Below are 24667 nucleotides of genomic sequence, written 5' to 3' on the forward strand. Positions count from 1 at the left end.
ACTGTGAACTCCCATCTCTTGAGAGTATTCAAATAGAAGTTTAAAAAACATTATTCAAGGATGTGGTTATTAAGAGACTATAAGAAATTAATATGGAGTAGAACTGGGAGATCTGTAAGTTACTCTTTGAGCTATGCTTTTTAAAAGCAAGTTCATATTTTCTAAATTTAGTCCACTTAATAAATAAATGTGGCATCATTTCAGCAAATTTATGATTCGGTACTGTGTGCCATTCTGGTCTCCATTCCCCAGGGCCCCCCCATTGTCTGGTTTCTCTGTTTCTAGTACTGTTAGAGGTCATAATATTAAGTGGCTGTATGTATAACAATTTAAATTTTGTCTAACTTTAATTGGATTTCTGTAACTATTTAATAGTCTTATCGACTCCTGGGTTTTTATTAAATCCCCACAGTGGAATATTTTTTTAATTAGTTTTCAGTATCTAATATGGCCTGCTCCCTTCTTTATAGAAAAAGGTCTTGGGGCACCTGCGTGGCTCAGTGGGTTAAGCCTCTGCCTTTGGCTCAGGTCATGGTCCCAGGGTCCTGGGATAGAGCCCTACATTGGGCTTCCTGCTGAGCAGGGAGCCTCTCTGCCTGCTGCTCTGCCTACTTGTGATCTCTCTCTGTCAAATAAATAAACAAAATCTTCGGGAAAAAAAAAAAAAGTCTCACTTCAGTAGTTCTTAGTGATTTTTACCTATACTTATTTTTTATGCTTTGCATATTTCAAAGAAAAACATTCTTACTCTTTCCCAGAGTTAATACAACACCCATACTGTGACTGCATGATGTTTCCTTTGAGACTATGACCTTAGTCCCTCTCCCTCCAGTAGCCCTCAACCATTTTCATGGATTTGGCCAAAATTTCTGTGGAGGTGACTCTTCTTTCCCTCCACACCTCCCCTTCTTTACATATACATCTTTTCATATTTAGCTTTAGTCCATACTCTTCCCTTGTGGATTTTGCCAGTTAGATGGCTCCCAGGAACTCAACCTCAGCATGGCTAAAACTGAACCTATCATGTCTCCTCAAACCCATCTCTTTCTCTCATTTTTCTTTTTCTGTTAATGACGGTTTTATTCTCTGAGCCATGAAGTTTGAAAGTTGAGAATCCTTTTGGGTGTAATTTCTAAACTGTCAAACTGTGTGTGTGTGTGTGTGTGTGTGTGTGTTTAGTAGGATCACTTACACTCCTCTGATGTTCACTTTGTCATATAAGTTGCATCTTGCTAACTCTCTGGTGCCCTTGTAATATTTCCTGAATTTATTCTCTTTATCTTAATAAAAGAGTACCTTGAATAAATGACCTCTGGGCATTTTTAACAGTGAAAAACCTTTAATGATTTACATTTGCCTGTAGGATGAAGTAAAACTTATTAGGGGATTTCAGGCTCTCTTTGATTTGATGCCAACCTACCTTTTTCACCTCCTGTTCTACATGTTTCTTGTTCCATGCTTCTACTCATGCTACTCTCTCTCATATCCTTACCATCCCAAGTCCTCAAATTTGCCTCTGTGTGATTAATTCCAGTCATTCAAGACCCAGTGCACATATTACCTCTTCATTTTATCTCTTTCTTACCACTGTAATCAAAAGCAGTCTCTTACCTCTGTAACCTCTGCTGTAATTTCCCCTTCTGTGTAGCCCATATGGCAGTCTGGTATATAATAATAACAGTAGCAACTAATACTTGAGCACTTCTTATGTGCCACAAACTGCATGGACTTTACATGCATTATCTTACAATAATACATTATTATATAACTCATTGCCCACTTGAGATTATAAACATTTTTTTTATAGTATTTTTTCCATTGCACCTATGCCAAGCTCAACAGGCCCTGACTAACCTTCTGAATATGGTTTAAGAACCAGTATATTATAATAGAAAATCTTTAGAGCCAGGCTGCCCAGTCTTTGGGTCCTGACTATGCCATCTTATTGGATGTATATTAATGTGGAATAAGTACTTAATTTCTTTTAAACCTCTTTTAAACCTTAGCTGATCTTTAAAGGTAAGTAGTTGTGTTAAGATGTGTTAAGATGTTATAATATTACTAGCACATTACACATTACACATTGTATGGTGAAGGTAGTCATAAATATTTGTTCCATTCTTCCTTCCATTCTGATTGACAGTAAATCCATCTAGAGCATGTCTTGTACCTTTTCCCTTTCCTACCATCTTTCCTCTTTTCTTTTCCTGTTCTCACTCTTCTGTCGGTATCTTAAGATTTATTTTTTTGAGAGAGAGCATGCACACACACATTGGAAGAGGGCAGAGGGAGAGAATCTTTAAAGCAGACTCCACGCTAAGCGTAGAACCTGATGTATGGCTTGATCCCAGGACTTACGAGATCATGACCTGGGCTGAAACTAGGAGTCAGATGCTTAATCGACTGAGCTACCCAGGCACCCCTTCTATGGGTATCTTAAAAATGCAATTAGGATAGTCTGAGAATGGGAGAAGACAACTAAAAAATCTTCTCTCCTTTCAACTCCTATGGAACTCGATTTTCCAGTAGTCAGTCTAAACTTGTATATTAGCTTGTGTTATCTTTTCATGCATTTACACCCAACTAAATAGGACACTACTTGTAGAGGTGCTTTTGAGCTTCTTATCTTACCTTCCTCTTAGCCTGTAAGAAGGCTTCAGTGGATATTTGATGATACTGATTAATGGAGGCAAACCTTTCAGATTCTTTATTTGCCCTACTAAGCTTTAGTATGAACTAAATGCTGAGAGATTGCCAAGCAAAGGAATTTATCACTGGAAGAAGATAGGATGCTACATTGTGTAGGTTTTGCAGTATCATCCTATATAATACAAAGTATAGTGAAACATAGCAGCTTGCCTGGATATCATACAGATGTATAAAGAGTTGTATAACCTTCAGTAAACTTGGGCCTGTTTTAGAAGAAAATTCTTGGAAGCTCAGAATTCCAGTGTTTCAAGTATTATATATACAATGTTATTCAATGTGGGCAAACAAAGCTAGGTATAAACTTCTTAGATTTAAAATCATGCAGAACTAAATTTACATCCAAAAGAAAATTGCAAGTAAAATGCAAATGAAACACAAAGCAATAAAATCTAAATTGACATTTATTTACTGTGATAAATGATATTGCCTTATAAAAACGGTCACCACTTACAATGTGAAAATGGTACAGACTGTTAGGGTATAGATTCTTTTTAAGTTTGATATGAGTACACTACTGTGGATTATGACTGTCATCTTGCCATTTTTCTTTGTTCTGACTACTGGGAAACCTTCAGTTGTATATCACATCCTATGAGGTTGTTTGACCTTCAGTTCGCACTTACGTAATTTTCATGGTCAAGGCTCTTCTGTAACAGGGTACTTGTACTTGGTGCCAACTTGATCATAAACAAAAATGGACAATGAAATAATTTGGTACCACTTGGATTTAAGGTTGTTACTGAGATGACTCAGTGTGCGGTTACACAGATTTCTATAGGTTATCAAAATGAAAACATAGATGATTGTGCTAGATATTTTTTTAGATCCCAGTTTAAAAACCTTCATGTGGATGTATACGAATTGAGTAGTGTAGACCTTTATACTTTTTGGTTTTATGCTGTAACTTAGTTGATACTCAAAAAATTTTTATACCAAATGGCTTCTCTAGTAGTTGTTTTGGGCCAAGAAATTGGACTATAATTGTTCTCATCTATATAAGTTTATTATGTAGGCCACTGTAGACTGCATCTTAGGTGGCTATCAAATTGGAATTTCATTGCTACTGTCTTGTAATTTTATGATTTTTGCCCTTTGTCCATTGGCTTTGGTCTTAAGCCCCTAGAGAGAGGGAACATGATACCTTGTGTAAGAATATGGATGAGGGAAATAGAGAGGGCTGGTAGAAACCTCACCAGAAATGCCCCTGAATCTATGAGTAAAACATCACCATTCATAAAGGAAATGTGATAGAATTCAGGTGGCAAATCATTATTGAAGCTAAAAAAAATAATAGAGCCATTTTGAAGTCCTTTTTTTTTTTTTCCCCAAAATTGGATCCTTCAGTTAATTATGTACCTCCCAAATTTCTGTTACTAGACAAACACAAATTTAGTATTTAAGGTATGATTTGTTAAGCCACTTCCCTGAAGATTAGTGTTTTGAGCATACATTTCAATTTTTCAATATATAAAGATCTGTTTAATACCGTTGTTTTCTCCTGCCACCTCAAGATTTTGTGTCGTGTAGAAAAATAAATGTATTTTGTTTTTCTCCCTTGAAATGCTTTGTTATCCCAAGAAAATGATTGCAGTATAGATACTTCACTTTTTCCACAGGTAAAATGGCATAGAGAAGTAGCCATTTACTTGGGTTTCCTTTAACAAAGGAAAATTCCCTAAGGGTTGTTACCATTGTCTTTGGTATTACTGAGGGCAGGTGAATTTCTGGCTCCTAAGTTGGAATTTAGGATTCTAGGATTCATTTTTTTATTCAGTTCTTTTGTTCTAGTGGTGGCCCATCTATCTTGAGCTCTTGGGAAACTAAGAACAAAAAGTCCAGTTTTATAGCTGCAGAGCTCAGTCCTAGTATAAAGTAGAAAATAAAGATCATAAGGATCGAAAGAGGAAAGATTGAAAAAAAATGAGGATTGGAGTTTAAAAAAATCGTGATAATGATATAAGTCATGCTTCTAAAAAATTTTAAACTATGCGGAAGTACATAAAATAAAAACAGTAGTGTTTCCTACATCCTTTCTTTAGAGATAAACACAGTTCTCATTTGTTAACTTCCTCTTGTAAAGTTAGAGGGCATAAAAGTGGGAGCATTTTAAAATGAAGAGTAATTATGTAATACAAAGCCATCTCACCCATCTTATGGCAAGGAGCTATGTACTTCCACCAAAATTGGCAACTTGTGCTGTTTTTGCTGTTTTTAACTCATGTGTTTTTAATAAAACCTGCAAATCGTTTCAGGAGAAAGTTAAGTGACAGGTGCTGGATTTTGTGTGTGAAAAGTGGGGCAATAGTACCTAGTATAAGTTTAAAAATTAAATGGTACTAAAAGGCTCATGCATTAAAACAACAGCGTTCTGTCTCTCTGCTTTCTCTGTTCTGCTTGCTAGACTAGCTGTTTTCAGCCTTTTTGTTTATACTGCTGATTTCATACTACAGTACCTGACATTTCATTCTACTCAAGAGACCTAATCACCTAATGCATATCAATCCCAGTGTTGAGGAGATATTACCGATATATTGGTGAACAAGGCAGTACACTATCATAGCCATTATGAGGTTTATAGAGGGTGTTTGTTCTAACCTTGAATAAAATAATTCTTCAATTTGATAATGCATTGAGAACTGCAAATAAAACAAACTTTTGGAACATGGTCACCTTCATCATGAGATGATAAGGACTGCTTCTACCATAGGACAAGTGGTATTTTTATTCCATATGGCCTGAGTGTCTATGTGGAAATTTATTGGCTAACTTTAGTTTTGAGACTTCCAGGTACTGATCAGACAAAATAGTAGAGCTACATATCCTCCTTCCAAGAGTTGTCTTTTAATGTTATCCATTCCAGTCATTTGGCCAGAGTTACAAAGCAAATTCATAAGGAGACTATGGATTTTTCCTCTTAATTACTGCCTTTTTTGTGCTACCAAAAGTATTTGTTGTCTCTGTGAGGTGACACCAGAGCAAAATGTGATTTATAGGTAAACATTACTGGGCTCTTTAGCAGAAATAATATTTTTGAAAGTAATGCATTAATTCTATTTGGTTAAAAAAGTTTTTCATCTTAATAGCTGTAGGTAAATGTGGCCTATTTTTTGCTTGACTTTTGCCAGTTGAAAGACCACCTCACCCTGAATCTTAATATTTTTATTTGTGGCCTATTTTTTGCTTGACTTTTGCCAGTTGAAAGACCACCTCACCCTGAATCTTAATATTTTTATTTTTCTCAGGTTGTTTTTGTACTTCTTAGTCATCCTACTGTATTCTTCTTTATCTTGAACAAAAGCAGAAACAAGCACTAATATAATTTAATCATGTAATAGCCTTAGTTATGTAGTCCAAAGAGAAGTATTGAAGATTTTCTTTTTGATACATACATTGGAAATCAGTTGTTATATATGGGTTTAAGACATTGGTCCCTTAACTTTCTTCTGAAGTAAATTACTGCTCAAGTTGCCAAATTTGCTTAAAAGTCCTATAATTTCTTGGGATAAATTGGGTAAAGTTGCCTCATAGTGTGCAGTTACTTTTCATGTTAAATGCTACATCTTAGGGTGCTTGGGTGGCTCAGTGGGTTAAAGCCTCTGCCTTCGGCTCAGGTCATGATCCCAGGGACCTGGAATCGAGCTCCCCTCTCTGCTCAGTTGGGGAGCCTGCTTCCTTCTCTCTCTCTGCCTGCCTCTCCACCTATTTGTGATCTCTCTCTCCGTGTCAAATAAATAAGTAAAATCTTTAAAAAATAAAAAATAAATGCTACATCTTTATGCATACTAACATTATACAAGGATTAGGAAAACGAGAACTATATGTCTATAACAGTTACCTCTGCATGAAACTGTGAAAAGGTAAACTTTGCACTTTAGCTGTGACCTCTTTATTTTATTTAAGATTTTATTTATTTATCAGAGAGGGGGGTGAGAGAGCAAGCACAGGCAGACAGAATGGCAGGCAGAGGCAGAAGGAGAAGCAGGCTCCCTGCTGAGCAAGGAGCCCAATGTGGGACTCCAACCCAGGACGCTGGGATCATGACCTGAGCCGAAGGCAGCTGCTTAACCAACTGAGCCACCCAGGCGTCCCAGCTATGACCTCTTTAAATGGGTAACTAGAACCTAGAGTTTTATATATGCAGTTGAGGAAGACTCAGTTGTATTAAGAGGCCATCATAAATAATATACTCTTATTGTCATCACCCCTAATCTTTTTTTTTTTTTTTTTTTTTTACAACACAAAGTATTATTTGCTTCAGGGGTACAGGTCTGTGAATCATCAGTCTTATACAAGTCACAGCACACACCATAGTACATACCCTCCTCAATGTTTATAACCCCAGCCACCCTATCCCTCCCCTCCAACCCCAGGCAACCCTCAGTTTGTTTCCTGAGATTAAGAGTCTCTTATGGTTTGTCTCCCTCCCTGGTCCCATCCTGTTTCATTTTTTCCCTCCCTGCCCCCCACGACTCCTTGCCCTCTTTTTCTGATTTATTTATTTTGCTTAGCATAATCCCCTCTAGTTCCATCCACATCATTGCTAATAGCAAGATTTGGGGTTTTTTGATGGCTGCAGATTATTCCATTGAGTATGTATGCATGCATGTATGTATGTATGTGTATGTATATGTTATATATATGTGTGTGTATGTATACACCCCCCATCTTCTTTATCCACTCATCTGTTGATGGACATCTAGGTTCTTTCCATAGTTTAGCTATTGGCCATCACCCCTAATCTTAACACTTAAGCCTATTAATAAAAACTAATGATAATTGGGTCTGCTAAAATTTTACTAGAACTTTACTATTTACACTATTCTATAAAAAATGACAATGTATTAGATTTTGAAACTGCTGATTCATGATGATGATGATGATGATGATAGGTGATGAGGAAGACACTTTAAAAAAAAAAAAAGATTCTTTGGTAAGCACTGTTAAATACGAAGTCACTGATGACCCCTCATGGGTCTCTCTGTCTAGATGGGGAGATAAGCACATGAAGGACCTGGTAAGCAAGAACGATATAAATAAGTATTACATCTTTTATGGACTCAAATAGTTTATTATATAGACAGAATTAGAGATGTAGATTTTTTTCCCCTGGCCTGGAGAACTGCTGGATCAGCCAATATTGAATTACATCTTTTAGGCAGCTCAGGCACAAAATTAACTCTTGGAAATGCAGATATTAAAGGAAAACTTTAAAAGATATTTGTGGAAATGGTTAGACATTGACCATGTCCATTTGGCCATGAGAATATATGATAGGAATATGGAATGATGTATTTTTCTACATCATTGTTTATGGTTTAATTGATATTTATCATATAGTTGATGTTTATTTTCAGAACCTGTTACCATAGGAAATCCATTATTGAGCACTAACATGTACCAGGCATGTGGCTAAATATTAAGGATATAATGTTGAACAAAATAAGATCCTTTCCTTATTAAGTTTACAGTCTAGTGATAAACATTAATAAAAGAATAATGCCGTTAGATAGGAAGCAGAAAAGTGGTTGGTGGAATTGACTGCTGGGGGGCCATTAGGGAAATTTGGGGATGACAGAAATGTTCTGTCTAATTGTGGTGATTACATGTGTGCATACATTTATCAAAGTATATTGAACGGCATCTAAAACATGTTTTATTATATGTAAATTATTCAATAAGGTTAATTAAAGATAACTCAAATACACATAAAATTATAGCTGGGATAAGAAGAAGAATTGCAGGGGCACCTGGGTAGCTCTGTCAGGTCAGGTCAGATCCCTGAGTCCTAGGATTCACTCCCATGGGAGCTTGCTTTTCCCTCTACATCTGCTTGTGCTCTCTCACTATCTCTGTCACTATCTGTCTCTCTCTAAAATAAGTAAATAATCTTAAAGAAAAAAAAAAAAAGAATTGCAAGAGCCATGAGAACATATGACAGGGGCCATGAGAATATAGGATAGGAAGAATTCACATACGTGGGATGGACAAGATGATGAATAGATGTAAACTGAAGAGGATTGGTATCATAGGAATAGTGTAAAAGACAGAAATAACAGCCTTTGCCAAGGCCCTGAGGTTGAAAAGTCCATAGCAAATTGAAGAAACTTGAAAAAAGGTCATTGTGTGTAGTGCAGTAAATGAGGGAGTGGAAGGTGTAAAATGGAGCTAGAGAATAAATAGGGCTAAACTTTGTAAGCCATATTAAAGACTGAATTGTATCCTAAGCACAGTGGAAAGCAGTTGAAGTTCTTTAATTGGTTGTGGTAGGGTGTGATGAGGGAGTAATGAAATTGGCTTTGGAAACCAACTACTGTGACTCTAGTGTTAAGAATGAATTGGAGGAACTAGTGTGGATTCAGGAAGTTTACTGCAGGAGGCCCAGACCTAGGACTGAGTGGTCATAATAGAAGTGGACAGAATGGAGAATGTATTAAGGAGGTGAAAATGATGGAACTAGATGGACTGAATATGGAATGAGGGAGGCATCATAGACTGCTAGGTTTGTGGTTTGCATATTACAGTAGACAATAGTGGTTTTCATTTACTGATACAGAGGCAGTACTGGAAGGCCATGCTTTTGAGGAGCAGATGTGGCAAGAAGAGAGTGCATTTGGTATTTGGGCATTTTGAAAAAATTTACGTAAAACTGTAGGTATCTTTAACCTGGAGTGCAGCAAGCATTTATTGAGCCTTCCGTGAGGTGCAGACCAGGCTAGTTGTAGGGGTTAGTTAATAGAGCTACAAAAATTAGATGCTTGGGAAATTAGAGTTGCAGATGTATAAATGACCAGAAAAATAGTTAAGATTAAAGAAAAGGAGATTGTTCTCCAGAGCAGTAAGTTAATTATTTATGTCTATGATTCCCTGCATTTTGGGTGAGTCTCTGTTAAGGTCCTCTATGCCTGAATTTTTTATCTAATTTGAAGTTCTGCCATTTAGTTTCTTGAAGCCAATATGGACTTGGCATCTTCACAAGCCACCTACATGCCTTATGGAGCTGTGGCATAACAGCAGACCCACGAAGTTTCCCTGATTAATAAAACAGGGCACCCATGCTTTTGTTTACTGAGAAAATATCCTCCCCTCCACACCCGCCCCACTCGACACAAACAACTTTCCGGAAGTAACCAAAAGCAGTTATCTAGATGAAACTTGGTTCCACAGCTGCCAGAATTTTAGGGACAGTGAATTAAAAGTCGGTGGGTGTAGGTGAAGCAGTTTTTCGTCTTCCCCGGTTGCCACGTTATCGGAGTTCCCGGGGCTGAAGTTCTGAAGCCAAGCAGAGCTCCCTTCAGCAAGGACCTCCCTTTCCTCGGGAGGGCGTGAGCTCTGCTGGCAGTAGCTGCAGGTCAGGAAGCACAGGTCCTGGTGTGGGCTTGGGTGCCCAGCCCACTGCCCCCAAGGTGAGCCCTGGGCTCCCTGAGGTGGGAGCCGGGGTTGGATCTGGACAGGGCGAGCTGGGCTTTCCCGGGCCCACCCGCTGCTGCCAGCCCCTCCCGCTCCCCTCCCACCCCCCGCGGGTGGCCCACTCGCTCCCTCTTCTCCACCCAAAATTGGCCTAACGGCCAATCGCCAGTCGCTACCCTCCTTTACAGCAGGTGACCTATGGCCAATCGCCAGGGATTTCTTTGCCAGGAGCCGCCAGGGCCGGCCAATCGGTGCGGTCCCTAGGCCCAGGCTGGGGGTGGGGCAAGGGTGTGGGGGCGGGTGGGGGGTGTCCCGGGGGACAGGCTAAACCTGAGTGGATCGACTTCACTGCAGTGTGGGGGATACGGCCCGAGGGAGAAAAAAGGGGTGCTCGGAAGCGGCCCCCGACTCCCTCCCCTGGAGGCACAGAGGGCGGGGGCCTTGGCGAATGGCTTTCTTGCTGGCCACTTGCGGAGTGAGTAGACCCTGAGGGTCTGGGAAAGGGGCCGGCCCCCACCCCTGAGTCCCCGGGGTCCCTGCTGCCTGGCCCGGCCGAGCTGTGGCCGCGAATGTCGCTCTCTCCCTGCCTCCTTTCCGCTGCCCTCTGGGGTGAGTAGGACGCCGTGGCCACACAGGCCCTCTCTTCTTGGGGAGCTCTTCTCACTTCTTCAGCCAAGATGGGTTGGAGGGTGAGGCTAGGGGCCTCCAGTTTCACGGAGAGGTCATTCGCCACCAAACCAGACTGGAAGAGGGCATCTCTTCCCCTTTTTTACATTTTTGTGGAACTCACTTTCCTTTTCGAAAGCTGTCTCAAGCTATAAACACAGAAGTTAAGCTTTCCCGTAATGTGAAAGCTTAATTTTGACCAGTTGCCCATTAATAGAGTCTCCAGTTGCAGGCCAAACATTTTCTGTTTTATTTTTGGCACTGTGTTCTTCAGCCTGGCGTAGTATTTTTGTGTGTAATAATAATAGGTGCTATTATTTGTGAGTCTGTGTGCGGGGAGGGGAGTGGTTTCACGCTTCTTGAGTAGCTTGTGCAAGAAAATAACTGAAAACTTTGGAATAGTGTGAGGTTCTCCTAAAAACTGGAGGGAAAGGTTTAGGTTCTCAGCACAGCTCAGTTGTGGAAAGTTGAGTATAATGTATAGAAAGCCAGTTTGAATCATGCATTTTTTTCAGCATTCATACTGTACTTCAACAAGTATTTTTGTTACGAGGGAGAAATGTATTAAAGCAGAAAACTTTTTGCTCATTTGAAGTAATACTTGGTTTTGCTTGTCAAATTGTTTGCTTTTAGCTGTGTTCAGGAAATTAAAAACAAATCAAGTAATTATTTCTCCTAGTTTTTAGCAGAGTTTAGGGATGTAGTCACAGTTTTAAGAGCTTTTGTAGTGAAATTTAAATTGGAAAGTCTAGTCCACTGTTTGTGAATCATCTTTCAGAACATTGCCTGTATTGAACTGTGATAAAGCCCTTTAGTGAATATTGTCAACATCTCATTTTCTTAAAAGCTTTTTTTTTAAAACTTTCCTTTTTGTGCAGCCCAGCCAGAAGCAACTTAGGTAAAAATACTGTGTCACCTTTCCTAGCTCAGGGAAGACAGAAACCACCAAAAATCAGACTTTTAGTCTGAGAGCTTAAATGAAAAGAATTATTGCAGAGAAACCAGATTGGTTTCCAAAGTGTCCTGAATTTGTTTTTGACAGAGATGGCATTATGCTTGAAGTACCCCTCAATAAATACTAGGCTGGTCACATCCATTTCGATATTTCGTAAGTTCTAAGTGGTATTTTTTTTTAGTGCAAAAATAGTAGTAATCGTAGTAGTAGTAATCTACTCAAACATCCCCAGATGATAAGAAGATGAACAGAGAATTTAAATTTGGTTCAGCCAGGAAAAAACATTGCGATCCAGCCATATTTGTTGGTTGGAAAATCAAGCAGTTACATGGTTTGCAGTCTATTGCCTGAGAAAGATAATATCAGGCTTTTATTCTGGAAAGCAAATTCTAGGGTATCCCCTGGGATATATCAAGTTTTATTAGTATCTAGACCTTGTATGGAGTGATAACTGATGTTTGTGAGGATTCTATAGAAGAAGACAGTTTTAATGATTACTATTATATGGTTAGCCTACAGATTATATTTAGGAAGATTTTTCAGTAAAGATTTAAAGTATCTCTCCTTAAGTAATTGAAGTTCCACCATACGTTGGCAGTTAGTCATTGAAAGCTATTTTCTATCTTCCTTATTTTCCATGTCCAGTCACCAGATCTGTTATATTTGCCTTAGTAATATCTATTTGATTTATCCTTTTCCCATGAGATAATAGTTTAATTCAAGCCTCATCATCTCTACCTAGACTTTTCCTTCTAACTAGTCTTACTCCTACCTATCTTTATCTCCAATCAAATCAGACTGAGTCATTCCTGTGCTTCACAGTCTGTTTTGAATCCATTTGCTAAAGTCAGTTGCCTGTCAGGTCCTTCAGGACCCTTCACAACCTGGTCCTAATTTCTCTCTCTTTAGTCTGAACTCAGCTGCAGGTGCTCTACCCAAGCTATCCACTCCAGCACTACGAACTATTAATCATGTAGAACATGACTTAGCCTCTCAGCTCTTTATCCTTTCACAGCCTTTCCCCTCTTGCTTGGAACTAGAATTGCTGAGAATTCTAGCAAATGATAAACCTCCAGTTCTTCCTCAATTTAACATACACTTCATATGTTAACTTTTTCTTTAACGTTTTCCTACAGGCAGAGCCATTTAGAGTTACTGTTGACCTTTGTGTGCTACTATAACACTTTGTTAATCTCTCTATGGACAGCATATCACCAGGTTGTATTGTAGATTTTTTGTTCACGTGTCTGATTCTTGCATTATACCCTAACCTCTAGAGGTGAGAGGTCTTTACTCATCTTTGTATCTCCAGGGCCTTTGTCTGTAGTTCAGTGCTTGGCACATAGTAGGTACTCACTGAATGCTTGTTAAATTATGAAAATTTGTGACTTAATGATGTACTTAGTGTGCAGACCTTTATTTCACTTGTACTGGAGCTAAGAAAACTAAGGCCCCAAGCTCTCTGGTTGCTACCACACCTAAGACATGGGATTGGAAAAAATGCTTAGAAACAATATTATAAATGGTGAGCAGATTCCCAGGCAAACTCTCTCTGCCCCCCAATCTCTGTGATCTCTAATATGGTTTAAAGAATACTAGCACTAATTAGTTCTACTGTAGTTAGTATTATAGGAAGTCAGAACATGTTGCTTGGAAGGGGTGAAATTTGAGCTCATTCCAGATTAGGTAATGAAATTATATTTGCTGTTTCTTTGAAGACCATGGTAGTACTTGGTACATAACAGATATTCAGTGAATATTTGTGTCATGAAGGAATGGTTGGTGTGTGTGTGTGTGTGTGAGAGAGAGACAGAGACAGAAACAGACTTGGCCTTTTACATTGGAATTCATTTATTTCTGGAGATACCTCTAAGAACTTCGCTTTGCTGTATTTACCAGGCACCCAATTTTGTTTTTTCCAAAATGTGCCACTTCATTCAAGTTATCCTGCTTAACTTTGTTGGTTTGTTTGCATTCTCTGCATTCCAAAACATATTTTAAAATCTCGTTGTATTGATATTTCTCACTCAGTTTCAAGGTTACACTAAATGATAGAGTTTGCTTGTGTTAACATTCTTTGTCTTACTGTGCAGGACTTGGCTTCAGTAGGAACCTGTAAGTTCTTGTTTTTATTTAAATGAATTACTACTTTTATTAGAGTAAAGGAGTGGACTCCAGGTTTTTCAGATGCCCTAAGGTATTTACTCACCTGAGGAACATGGTTATTTACCTGGAGATACTGGCTTCACAGACTCCTAAAATTGGAAGGATCTTAAAGTTTAATATAACCTCTACCAATTTTTCTTTTTAAGATTTTATTTATTTATTTGAGAAGACAACTCCCTGCTATGCAGGGACACAGGGCTCAATCCTGGGTGTCCAGGATCATGACCTGAGCTGAAGGCAGGCACTTAACTAACTGAGCCACCCAGGCACCCCTAACCTCTCTCTATTTTTATAGTGGAGAAAACAGTCTCAGAGAAGTGACTTGCCCAAGGTCACACAGTTAAAGACCAGAATAACTAGGATTAGAGCCCAGTAATTCTTGCTCTTTTGACTCTAGGGAGAACTTGGGTGCTACCGTGCTGCTGCTCTTCATCCATTGCTCTCCTCTGTCCCCAAACCTTAGTAATTTTTCCAGTTCAGCCACTAATTTTTATTTCCACTAATTCTTATTTCCTTTCAGAGTCAGCATCTGGATATGAAAAATAACCATCTTTTTGTGGAAGATATTGTTCCTCATTTGGCTTCCTTCTGCTTTCTAGCCTCTTTGCGCTTATACTGACCCTTAGCCTGCGAGTATGCTTTTTCTGGTTATTCTCCATTTTCCTGCAGATTCCTTCTTTGCCATTCTTTGCTCTTTGCTCCAGGAGGCAAACCTTTATAGTCATGTCACCTGAAGTTCTTTCTCCTTTGGATTCTGGTTGGGGTTAGCCAATGGGAGGCAGTGACAGAAGATGGAAGGAAGAAAAGAGAGAACTCTTGGGGTATTTATTCCTCTTGGTCTTCTGTTTTGATGTGTTTTGAGCAGTGGCTATGTACTATAACTAGAGTGTCCTTTGAGTACCTCCAGGTAGTCCATGGTAACAGTTTCCTTCCTTTTCCTCCAGGCTTAGAATGGTGAAGGCTTCCTGCTGTTCCTATTTCCTGGGTACCTCAGCATCCCTTGTTAGTTTACCTAACCCTGCTTTCATTTCTGTGGCCACTTCATTAAAGAGAAGTTGTACTATTCTATTTCATTATGCTGTTTCCAGCCTCCATCCACTGCTATAATACTTTCCCTCTTACATTTCTGTCCACATCTTGTACTTCACAATGATGTCTCTGTGAAACCTTTCTCATCCCTTCAACTTTGTCCTCTGTTCTCTTAGCACTTTTCTTATAACTCTTATTTTACCATGCTTGAATCAGTTATTTTTAGACAGATATTTTATCTTCTCTTAGAGATTTGAAACTCCTAGGGTATAGTCTATAGCTGCTTTGTCTTGGCATCCCACATGCATCCAGCACAGTGCAATAGTCAAAAGAGATACCCGATGAATAAATCATTATTGTAACACTGAATTCCAGCCCTAGAGCAGCAGTACAGGTTTCCCCTGCTATTCGAAATTAGAGCATTCCTGTGAAAGCTTTCCTAAGTCAAAATGGTATAAAGCGAAGAAACAATTACCATTAATTTATATGAAAAGATTTTTGAGCCATCCCAGGCCCTAAAAATAACCTCTTGGGCTTTTCTAACACCTTAGGATGTCTTGCTAATCGATACACAAAAAATTAAAATAAAGTACAAGTGCTCACAAAGTTCAAAGCTATGGCAGTTTACAGTGGAGATGCTGTGTGTAATTTCCAGAGAAGGAGCTTGGTGGTGCCACTCTTGATTGTGGTATGGTACTCTACCTCTATAACAACTTGCTACAAAACAAACGCTGAATGCTTTTTTTTCTTTTTGCCCCCCGCCTTTCAGCAGATAATCCTGTCCAGATTTCTTTTGGTTAGTGAAAGCAGGTACTGATGAAGATCTTTAGTAAAAGCAAAGTGGTAACACAAACTTTTGAAAGTTGAGGTGAACCTGCATGTGTAAACTGCTCATGAGAGGAATTGACTTGAGAATGAGTTTTTAGAGGGACAAGTCAATTGTCATTGCTTGGTCTTGCTTCTTGTACTGCCTGTACAATATAGTATCCTCCCTTTTACTTGGTTTCTTTTTTTTACTTAAAAATTTTTAATTGGCCATAAGAAAGTCAGCATCTGTACTTGTAATATAATAAATCCTTTAGGGTAAATGAGTTGTTTATACTTTTTTCACGAATACACAGAATTATAATTTCTTTGATTACTTTAAGCTTAAATGCTAGCAGATAGGCACATTTCAGAATTCCTTAGGTCATTAATTTACAAAATTTTCACTATAAAACAAGCACTGGCCTTGGGGATACAGTTAAGAACAACAGTAAGTCCTGCCCTGATATATTCTAGTTAGGTTTAAACCATCTTTGTAGATTACTGACCACAATTAAACAAAACTAGGGTAATTTTATGTACACTCTGGTGGAGATGGCAAAGGGAGAGGGAGAGAGACTCTTAAGCAGGCTCCACACTCAGCACAAAGCCTGACTATCACAACCCAGATCGTGACCTGAGCCAAAATCAAGAGTCCGATGGTCAACCAACTGAGCCACCCAGTGCCCCTATATTATACTTTTAACAGTTTAGCAAAAACTCAGCCTGTTCCTTCTGTGTAATGTTCACTGACAGCTAAAATCAGATATACAGAAACTGTTTTTGGCATATATAATTTGAAGGGATAAAAGTCAAACCAATTAGAGTATCCTTTTCAATTCAGCATTGTTTTTGTTTTATTTTGTTTGGTTTCTTTGAGACCTAAGCTTTTAGTCTTGTCTGTTGGTCTGACTAGTTCCATCATTTAGCTCCCTTTGGGTGTTTAATTTTCAGTGTGTTCTATTTTGCTATACAGAGAGATCCAAGTTTGTCAAGAAATATATCAAGTTTTGTTTTTTAAAGCATTTCACAATCAAAATTTTAACAGCTTTTATGCTAACTAAGATAATTCTGCAGTCTTTCAAAACCTGTCCTACTAAAATACTTAGTTTAAGGATTCATACGTTTGAATATGAGTTTCTCCTAGTTATGCTTGGAGTAAATCTCCGGTATTTACCTAAAACTTTTATTTTTGGTGGATCCTTAATAGTAGTGAGAGAGACTTCTTTGCTTTCCAGAATGCTGTTAAACTGAATGTTAGGTAGTAATTTGGAGTTGGAGAGAGGAAGAATGTATATTTTTCCATCCTGTTGTAGTAAGCCACTCAAGAGCTTATATAGATCTTGGAATAAGTTAACCTGTAACTTTTAAGAAAGATGTATCCGGTAGCCTGACCAACCAAGTGGGTGAAAAGAAAAGCTTTAGCTGATTGCCAGCACCACATGGTCACAGAGTGCTTTGTTAAGAGGGAGTGATGTAGTTGTTTTTTATGAGTTTGCTTTCTTGAATGTTGAATCACTATTATATTATTGGCAGGAAGGATGTAGGAAAAAAGTTAGGTATTTTGCTTCATTTTACTGGCTATTTTTCTTCTTGGCATTTATTCCAATGTAGTGTTGATTGCTAATTTTTTAGTACCCCCCCCCCCAAGTTTGTGCTTTTTATTTGTAAATGATGTTATAAATTTGTTATGCTACATTTTGCTTGGAAAGGTGTACCTGAGCAGCTATATTGCCAAATTTACTCTCAAGACATCTTAGGATTTTGTAGGTAATTTTAAGAGAATGAAGCTGATTGATCTTGCAAGCTCAAACAGTTATAAGACTTTTGAAAAATATTTATAAACTTCAGTTTCCAAATATTTTTATAATAGCTTATGAATTAAAATAATTGTATACTTTAAAAAATCAGACAAATGAATGTATAAAGAAAAAATTATAAGAGCCCCTGTCTCAAATGCCCCCCTTCCTTAATCCCAGTTCCCAGTATTAATATATATGTGTCATGTGTTTTGTTTCTTGCATTTTATTTGAGCGGATTGTGTGTATAAATAAAATAACTTAAAAAAATGTAGCTTCTATATTATTCATGTGTCCATTTACCTTAATGTAAGCACCCAGTTAATATTCATTGAATTCTGATGGAGCTCTTTTCTAATATTGGCTTTCAACATTCAGAGCCTATAAACTTATGTTTCATTTAAAATAATTTTTTGAGTAATTTGTTGATGCATTCTGACATTCAGAGGCAATCTTACATGCCTTCTAGACATTTATATCTCTAAAAGGCTAGTTACATCTTTTATGGAGAAGGAGCCTATATAATTTATTGTCCAAAGGGGAGCACTTTTGAGAGTGAGGGAGGCTGCTTATTTTCTCCAACAATAGACATAAACATGGATGACCCCAGACAAAGTAGGGTATATGGTTATGCTATTCATAAACTTAAGGTTTTTATTTGTTTTATTTGTATTTTGACAAGACTTTTTATATGACTTTTAAAAAAAATAAATTGAGTCTTTTGGAAAGACAAGCTATCAGTGATTTAAAAATAGAAAATGGTACAAATGCAAACCTTTCTTGTGCAGTTAGTTTGAGTAACCAAATCACTTTATGGAATCAGTATTTTCTTCTGTAAGTCAAAAGGTTCCATAATAGTGTCAGTATTGGATCAAGAGATCATGAAGAATAAGCAGTTGTGCTAGAGTTAATGATTTAAGCTCATGAATTCTGACACTGATATCTGTATCTGATTCCTGTTTGACAAAGTAACTCTCTTTCCCAACTATATGAGCAGTTCAGATTTGTAGTATTTATGTTTTTTAAACAGGAACTTAATACTATGCATAAACCTTTTTTTTTTTTTTAAATTTAAAGGTAAAAGTGATTCTATTTTTGAAGAGTTGATGTACCTTCAAAAAACAGTTATTTTATTGCGGAAGAGGACTTTCCTTATATTGTTGGCCCTTTGTTACCAAGTTAATAATTCAGTACAGTTTACCTTTTCTGAATTTCTTTTTCTGAAAATGTCATACGGAATTTTTTTTCTAATCTGTTTTCTAGAACTGTTATTTTATGAGTTGTGTATTGCTCATCTCTTTTTTATTACTATTTATTATCTTCAGAGTTTATCAAGTTCCTCTTTTCCATTTTTAAAGGAACATTGTACAGTTTAACTTATGCTTATATCCTTTTATTGATTATGGATCTCTTAAAATTGTTTTATGGCATTATCTGGTTATTAGTCAATTTCGTTTTTATCCATCAGTCATTGAGTGCTGTCTTTATATTAGGCATTACTTAGGACGGGGAGATGGAGTAGTGAATTCTGGTTATTTATGATTGCAAATTATGAAGAGGAAGTAGAAAACTTACTCTTGTGTTACTTTACACATATTCTTTCATCTGTCAACAACTTTTGAGTGGTTTGTTATTCCCATTCCTAGATGAGAAAATGGTGGTGGAGAAAGTAGCTTGGCCAGATCATATAGATTAGGAAGTTGTAGATTCAGGATTTAAAACCAGATCAGTCTGACCTTAAAGCTGTGCTCATTTTAACTACATCGAGCTCCTTCAGGCAGTTTTAAAATTACATTTTAGTGCTCTTGTGCCATGAATTCTTTTCAGATATTACTGTGATTTAAGAGAAATGTCTAATGGATTGAAGTCAAAGGAATAGTTTGAAATTCCAATTAAAGAAAACCCCCCACTTCATGATTTGGGTAAATGCTTATAAATTGGGTTAGTGTCTGTGTACCTTACTGTCTTGTCATAATCAAATGAGAAAACTTTATTAATTGTCTTGCAGAGGATCTAATACTCTGAAAAAATTTTCAGTATATAAGGTGCATCCGTGGCGAATCCATGGGATTAGAAAAAGACCTTTCCTTTTAGGATATTCTTGGGGGTACCTCGCATGCTGGTAAGATAACTATAGCTACCATGATGATAAAAGAACCTGGTTTGGAGCCTTAGGTTATCAGAACATTAACTTAAATGGAAAATAGCATGAAGTTACAGTGAAAGAAGTCATGTAGTAATGGGCTCAATTTTGTTGACAGTTTCAAATTGGTAATCTTCAAATCAATTGAAGTTGAATGAGTTGAGTATTCTTTAGGATTAAAAATAGAAATTCTTGCCCTGAGGAATTCCCTAGACCTCTAAATCCTGTTCTTCCTTTAGCTGAAGTGGTTAAACCACAGAGACAATAGAGATTATAAATTACAAATGTTTCTAAACTTTCACTAATCCCAGGAAATAACAGATGAGTATACCCCACATAAAATTGTGATCTCATTAATATTTCTGGTTTCTTTAATAAACTTTTTTCATCATTAAACCAACTTATAAGTCATTTGGTAAGGAGACAAATGAGACCATTTTTCAAAAAACTTAATTTGCTAACAAATTTCTAAGGAACAGAAAAGCCAGTAAGTTTGGCATAATATTTTTTTTTAACTTCCCATTTGCTGCTCATGTACCTCCTTTTCCTCTGAATAGTTAGAGAATTTTCTCTTATTATTCCTTTACTTAATTATTGATGTCAGACTCACAGCATGGTAAAGTAACTTTCTATTCTCTCTTTTCCTTACTTTTATGGAAGATCAGTACCACACTTGCTTTTTTCCAGTCTTCTGGTATCTCTCCAGTTCTTGAATTTTCAAAAATAATTGTAAGTGATTCAATTGTAAGTATGCTCTATACTTCTTTCATTGGATGAAAGCATATATCTGTGATGTATGTCATCTCAAATTGCTAATTGTGAACATAAACTTTCCAGATACTCTCGTATCTGGAACAACATTTCTGCAAAGTTTTCATTATTTTAATGATAGGGTATGTGTTTTGCTAATTTTTAAAAATCATCTACTTTTGCCTGGATTCATGTTGTTTATTTTTTTACTAGGAGGCTTATTTCTTTGGTGTTTTTCTTTTGTTAAATTTTTAAGCTGTTACTTCCCTTTGTGGTTCTACTGATAACTTAAATTCTGTGTTCTTGTTATTCTGAACTTTCTTGTGAGAATTACATGGACTAATTTATCTATTTTCCTTTTCTCCTTTGCAACATATTTTTATTATATACTATTTTTTCCCTATGTAAGAGAAGACACTAAATACAGGGTACTTAGACCTTTACATTTTTGTTGTAAAGTAAGATTTGGTAGGAAAATATTACTCATTTGTTAATTTCTTTTTACAGTGTTGGTATTCAGCCGTAGCCCTTCCGGTTCTATGTTATTCTCCTCAGTTCCTCAAATTACTCATGACTTTCTTATTTCCTGATTCTGATCTCAGCAAGACCTTAAGCCACCTTTTACCACCTTTGCCTCCACTGTTCAATACTCTTCCTTTGTCACCAGGAATTACCTTAAAAGCTCTTACTCCCTGCCTCAAAAATTGCCTCCTGTACTGTTGTACTAAAAAAGGACCTCTGCAAAGCAGCTACAATTCATACGTATTTCAGACAGTTTTAAGGACATCCTTGCAATAGTCTTTTTTTAAATGAAGGTGAAGCATTTGGATATATATATATATCCAAATATATATATATATGTATGTATATATATATATATATATATGTATATATATATATATAAAATATTTAATGTCCCACCTAAAGTCATTAATAGGAATTCATTTAATTTTTCTGACATTTGTTAGTTTTGAAGTGCCTTCTGAGAAGTGATGCTCTTCAATGTAAGTATTAGAAAGATAGTAGGAGGTACTCATATACAGCTTTGAGGCAGTTTGATATTCTTCTGCCAGTCTAGATATTATTTTTGAAGTTGGGTCAGATGTTTCTCTTTATGTATTTTAAACTGGATACATAGGTCCTGGCTTATGTAGAATCATGTGTTGTTCTTCTTGACTTAAAAAAATGTACGTTACTGAAGGTTGCTGGGGGGTGGAGGAGTAGGGAGGGGGGTTGTCTTATGGACATTGGGGAGGGTATGTGCTATGGTGAGTGCTGTGAAATGTGTAAGCCTGATGATTCACAGACCTGTACCCCTGGGGCAAATAATATATGTTAATAAAAATAATTTTTAAAGATGTACTTTAGCTTTCTTTATTAGCAAAGTATTCTTGAATACTAGGGACTATTTTGTTTTCAATATATTTGCCACATAATTTTTTTCCTTTACATAGATTTCTAATTTTATGGATTTATTTAATTTATAGATTGGGTTTAATTTCTATTCTAATTTAACTTTTTTTTACACTACAGACCAGTTGCCTTTATTTCTCTGTAATAGTTGTGTTTAACCTAAACTTTAATGAATTCACACAGAAGTCATCAAAGGAGAACTGTGGTTCATCAGTATAGTAAATTAGGGAGCAGCAACCTCTTTGGTCCTGAATGCCAAAAGGGCAACATAACCACTTCGGTCACAAAGTGTCCACAAAGAACATGGACAAAAAGGAAAGAAGGACATGAAGAGGGGAGTGAGGGAGTAGACAAAGTGGAGGAGAAAGAGAGCAGAAAAGCAAGAGGAATCTAGGGGAGAGGAGTGCGAGGTCATGGGGATGACTGTATCACTTCAGCAACAGTTGTCCGACGCAGCAATTAGTACCACATATATTTATTCAAGGCTGAACCAGCCCTGGAGGTTGTAGTGTTGAATGAGTGACAGAGAATGTGTATCTGCTTAACTTCCAACCTAATTCTACAAGATGTCCCAGTTAGAAGTATGAAGTCACACCCTGTCTTAAAGGATCTGCTCTGTTCAGAATTCTTTACAAAGAAGGCTATACTCTCAAAATGGTGTAAAGGACTATATTCTGATTTGTTTTAAAACAAAACTCCATTTAAAAGGACATGAGTAAGTGTAGGATTTTATATTGTAATGTTGAAAGAGGAATCGCTATGACTTCAAGGGAATTTTTATGAAATAGTGTATGTTAGGAGGTAATGAGTCCCTTGTCGAGTTACTCAAGTGAAGACTAGAAACTTCTTTGAGAGGGAGGTTGGACTAGATGGCTTTGTTTCTGTGTACTGTAAGTCATAATATGTAGCAAAAATTTGCATTTTCTTTTTGTGTGCATTATTCTTATAAGGTTGAGAAAACAGTTTAATTTCTATCAGTTGTCCATGTTACTGATAAATTTGTGCATGTTATTTTATTGATTGCAGTTGGGGCAACTATAAATACATAGATTTTCTTTCTTTCCAGAGATGTATGGGTTACTGTACAAGGGAGTTTAGGCCAGTTCTGGGATTTTATGCTAACAACTCTAGTTATAAACCACCTATTATAGGTTACATAAAAATGATTTCGTGAGTAGATCTTTGACTAGGATGTTATGCGTGGAGTTTATTCTAAAATAAAAGGAAATGTTGTATAAGTCTATCTAGAGGTAGGTCTGAGAAGAGAGCCAGGGTGAGGTGCTAGGATTACAGCAACATCAAAGGGTTGTTTTTTAAGAATTAATTTGGATAGTTTTAGAGCTCAGTAATTAATTATGTTTCCATTTATTTACTGGAGGGTTTTTAATGAGATAGATTTGTTCAAAAGGATATGTTAATTAAATTTTTATTTTTATTTTTTATATTTCTTTTCAGCGTAACAGTATTCATTGTTGTTAATTATTTTTATAGTGGTAGCTAGTTCTAAATGGATTCAAAAGAGGGAAAATTCTTAAAAATCATTTTTTCTTATTTAGATGCTTCACTTCTTAATTTGTTTATGAATATGCCATTGAACTTTTTGATATTTCGCAAGCACAACAGTATTTTATAGATCTTAACTGGATCTTACAGTTATTAATAATTATGTTAAATTACTGTGTGAAACAAAACAAAAACTAAGTCGAGCAGTTCCAGTTTTTTCTGTGGTACAGTAACATGGAAGGAACTCGCTCCCTTCTTTTTTAATACAGTACTATAGTATATCCAAAATGTAACGGATTTATTCTTCCTTTTCCACATCTTTTATTACTATACTTCATATAGTAAATGTTTTTAATAGAACTTTTTTTGGTTATCCTTAAAAATAAAGATATTTAACCACAGTTTTATTACATATGTTGTTCATTATGATTTTTCTTCAACTTTGTCTTTATTCATGGCATCTCATTGGGAAGGGATTTTTCAGTACTCACTTCAAGTAGTTTCTTTATATGTATGTGGAAAAGGCCATTTTACTGCTTTTGAATTTGAAGTTGATTTTCCCGTGGTCTGATACAACCTATGGGTTTTTTTCCTGTTCTGATTCAGAATTTGAATTTTAGTTTGGCAAGAGCAACAATAGATAGTAATAGTAGTAATTGATAGTGTTAGTAATTGTAGTCTTTAGTAGAGGTAGTAGCTGCCACATTAATAATAGTATGTGAAAAAAAATAGTATGTGGAGGATGACTGTATTTGGCAGGTAAGAAAACAGCAGCTTAGAGAGACCACAGTATCTTGTTAGTGGCTGAGCTGCAGTTAGAAACCAGGCTTGCCACCCCATTGTTGTTTTCCATAATACTGTGTGGTCTTAATCTGGTGTTTGAGATAATGGCTCTAAAAGTGCTTTAGTAATAAAGTATTGTGCAAAGATGAGGTATTGGTGTGACATACAATGAACTCTGGCCTCCATTTACTAAAATGGGAAATGTGAAAATGATCAGTAGGTGTTGGCCAACAAGTACAGATCAAGTATGGTATGTGCAACTACTGTATTTTCTCCATTCAGTACAGAATGTGGTTGGTTTGGGATTGTGACATAGTAGTTTATGAGCCTTATTTTATTTCCTTATTTAATTGTATGACATTTGGGCATCTTGTTCAGACTCCAGCTTTTTGTCTTTTACACCCAGGATTGATGTTTTTTTCACATATGATTAAGAACTCAAGTGGTTTTTTTGTTTTTGTTTCTTTTGTTGTTGTTGTTGTTGTTGTTTTGAGTAAAGTTAAAACAGGAATCCCATGCTCTTGAAGTTTAAAATTTTTA

At 36.7% G+C, this 24667-nt stretch overlaps 1 protein-coding gene across 7 annotated transcripts in view; it reads left to right on the forward strand.

The window, feature by feature from the left end:
• The window catches only part of OSBPL9 (oxysterol binding protein like 9), a 165181-nt gene that overhangs the window by 93842 nt on the left and 46672 nt on the right, over positions 1-24667 (forward strand). For 3 of the 7 annotated variants that reach the window (XM_059136136.1, XM_059136135.1, XM_059136139.1), the window contains exon 5: positions 20339-20407. The exons of 2 other annotated variants lie outside the window; for them this stretch is intronic. In XM_059136136.1, the coding sequence (XP_058992119.1) occupies positions 20339-20407 (69 nt within the window). Of the gene's footprint in view, positions 1-10405; positions 10726-20338; positions 20408-24667 lie in introns of those variants that run through there. 2 more of the 7 variants (XM_059136141.1, XM_059136142.1) reach the window with 2 other exon arrangements.

The sequence above is a fragment of the Mustela lutreola genome, chromosome 10, assembly GCF_030435805.1.
Source record: "Mustela lutreola isolate mMusLut2 chromosome 10, mMusLut2.pri, whole genome shotgun sequence".
Taxonomy (NCBI): domain Eukaryota; kingdom Metazoa; phylum Chordata; class Mammalia; order Carnivora; family Mustelidae; genus Mustela; species Mustela lutreola.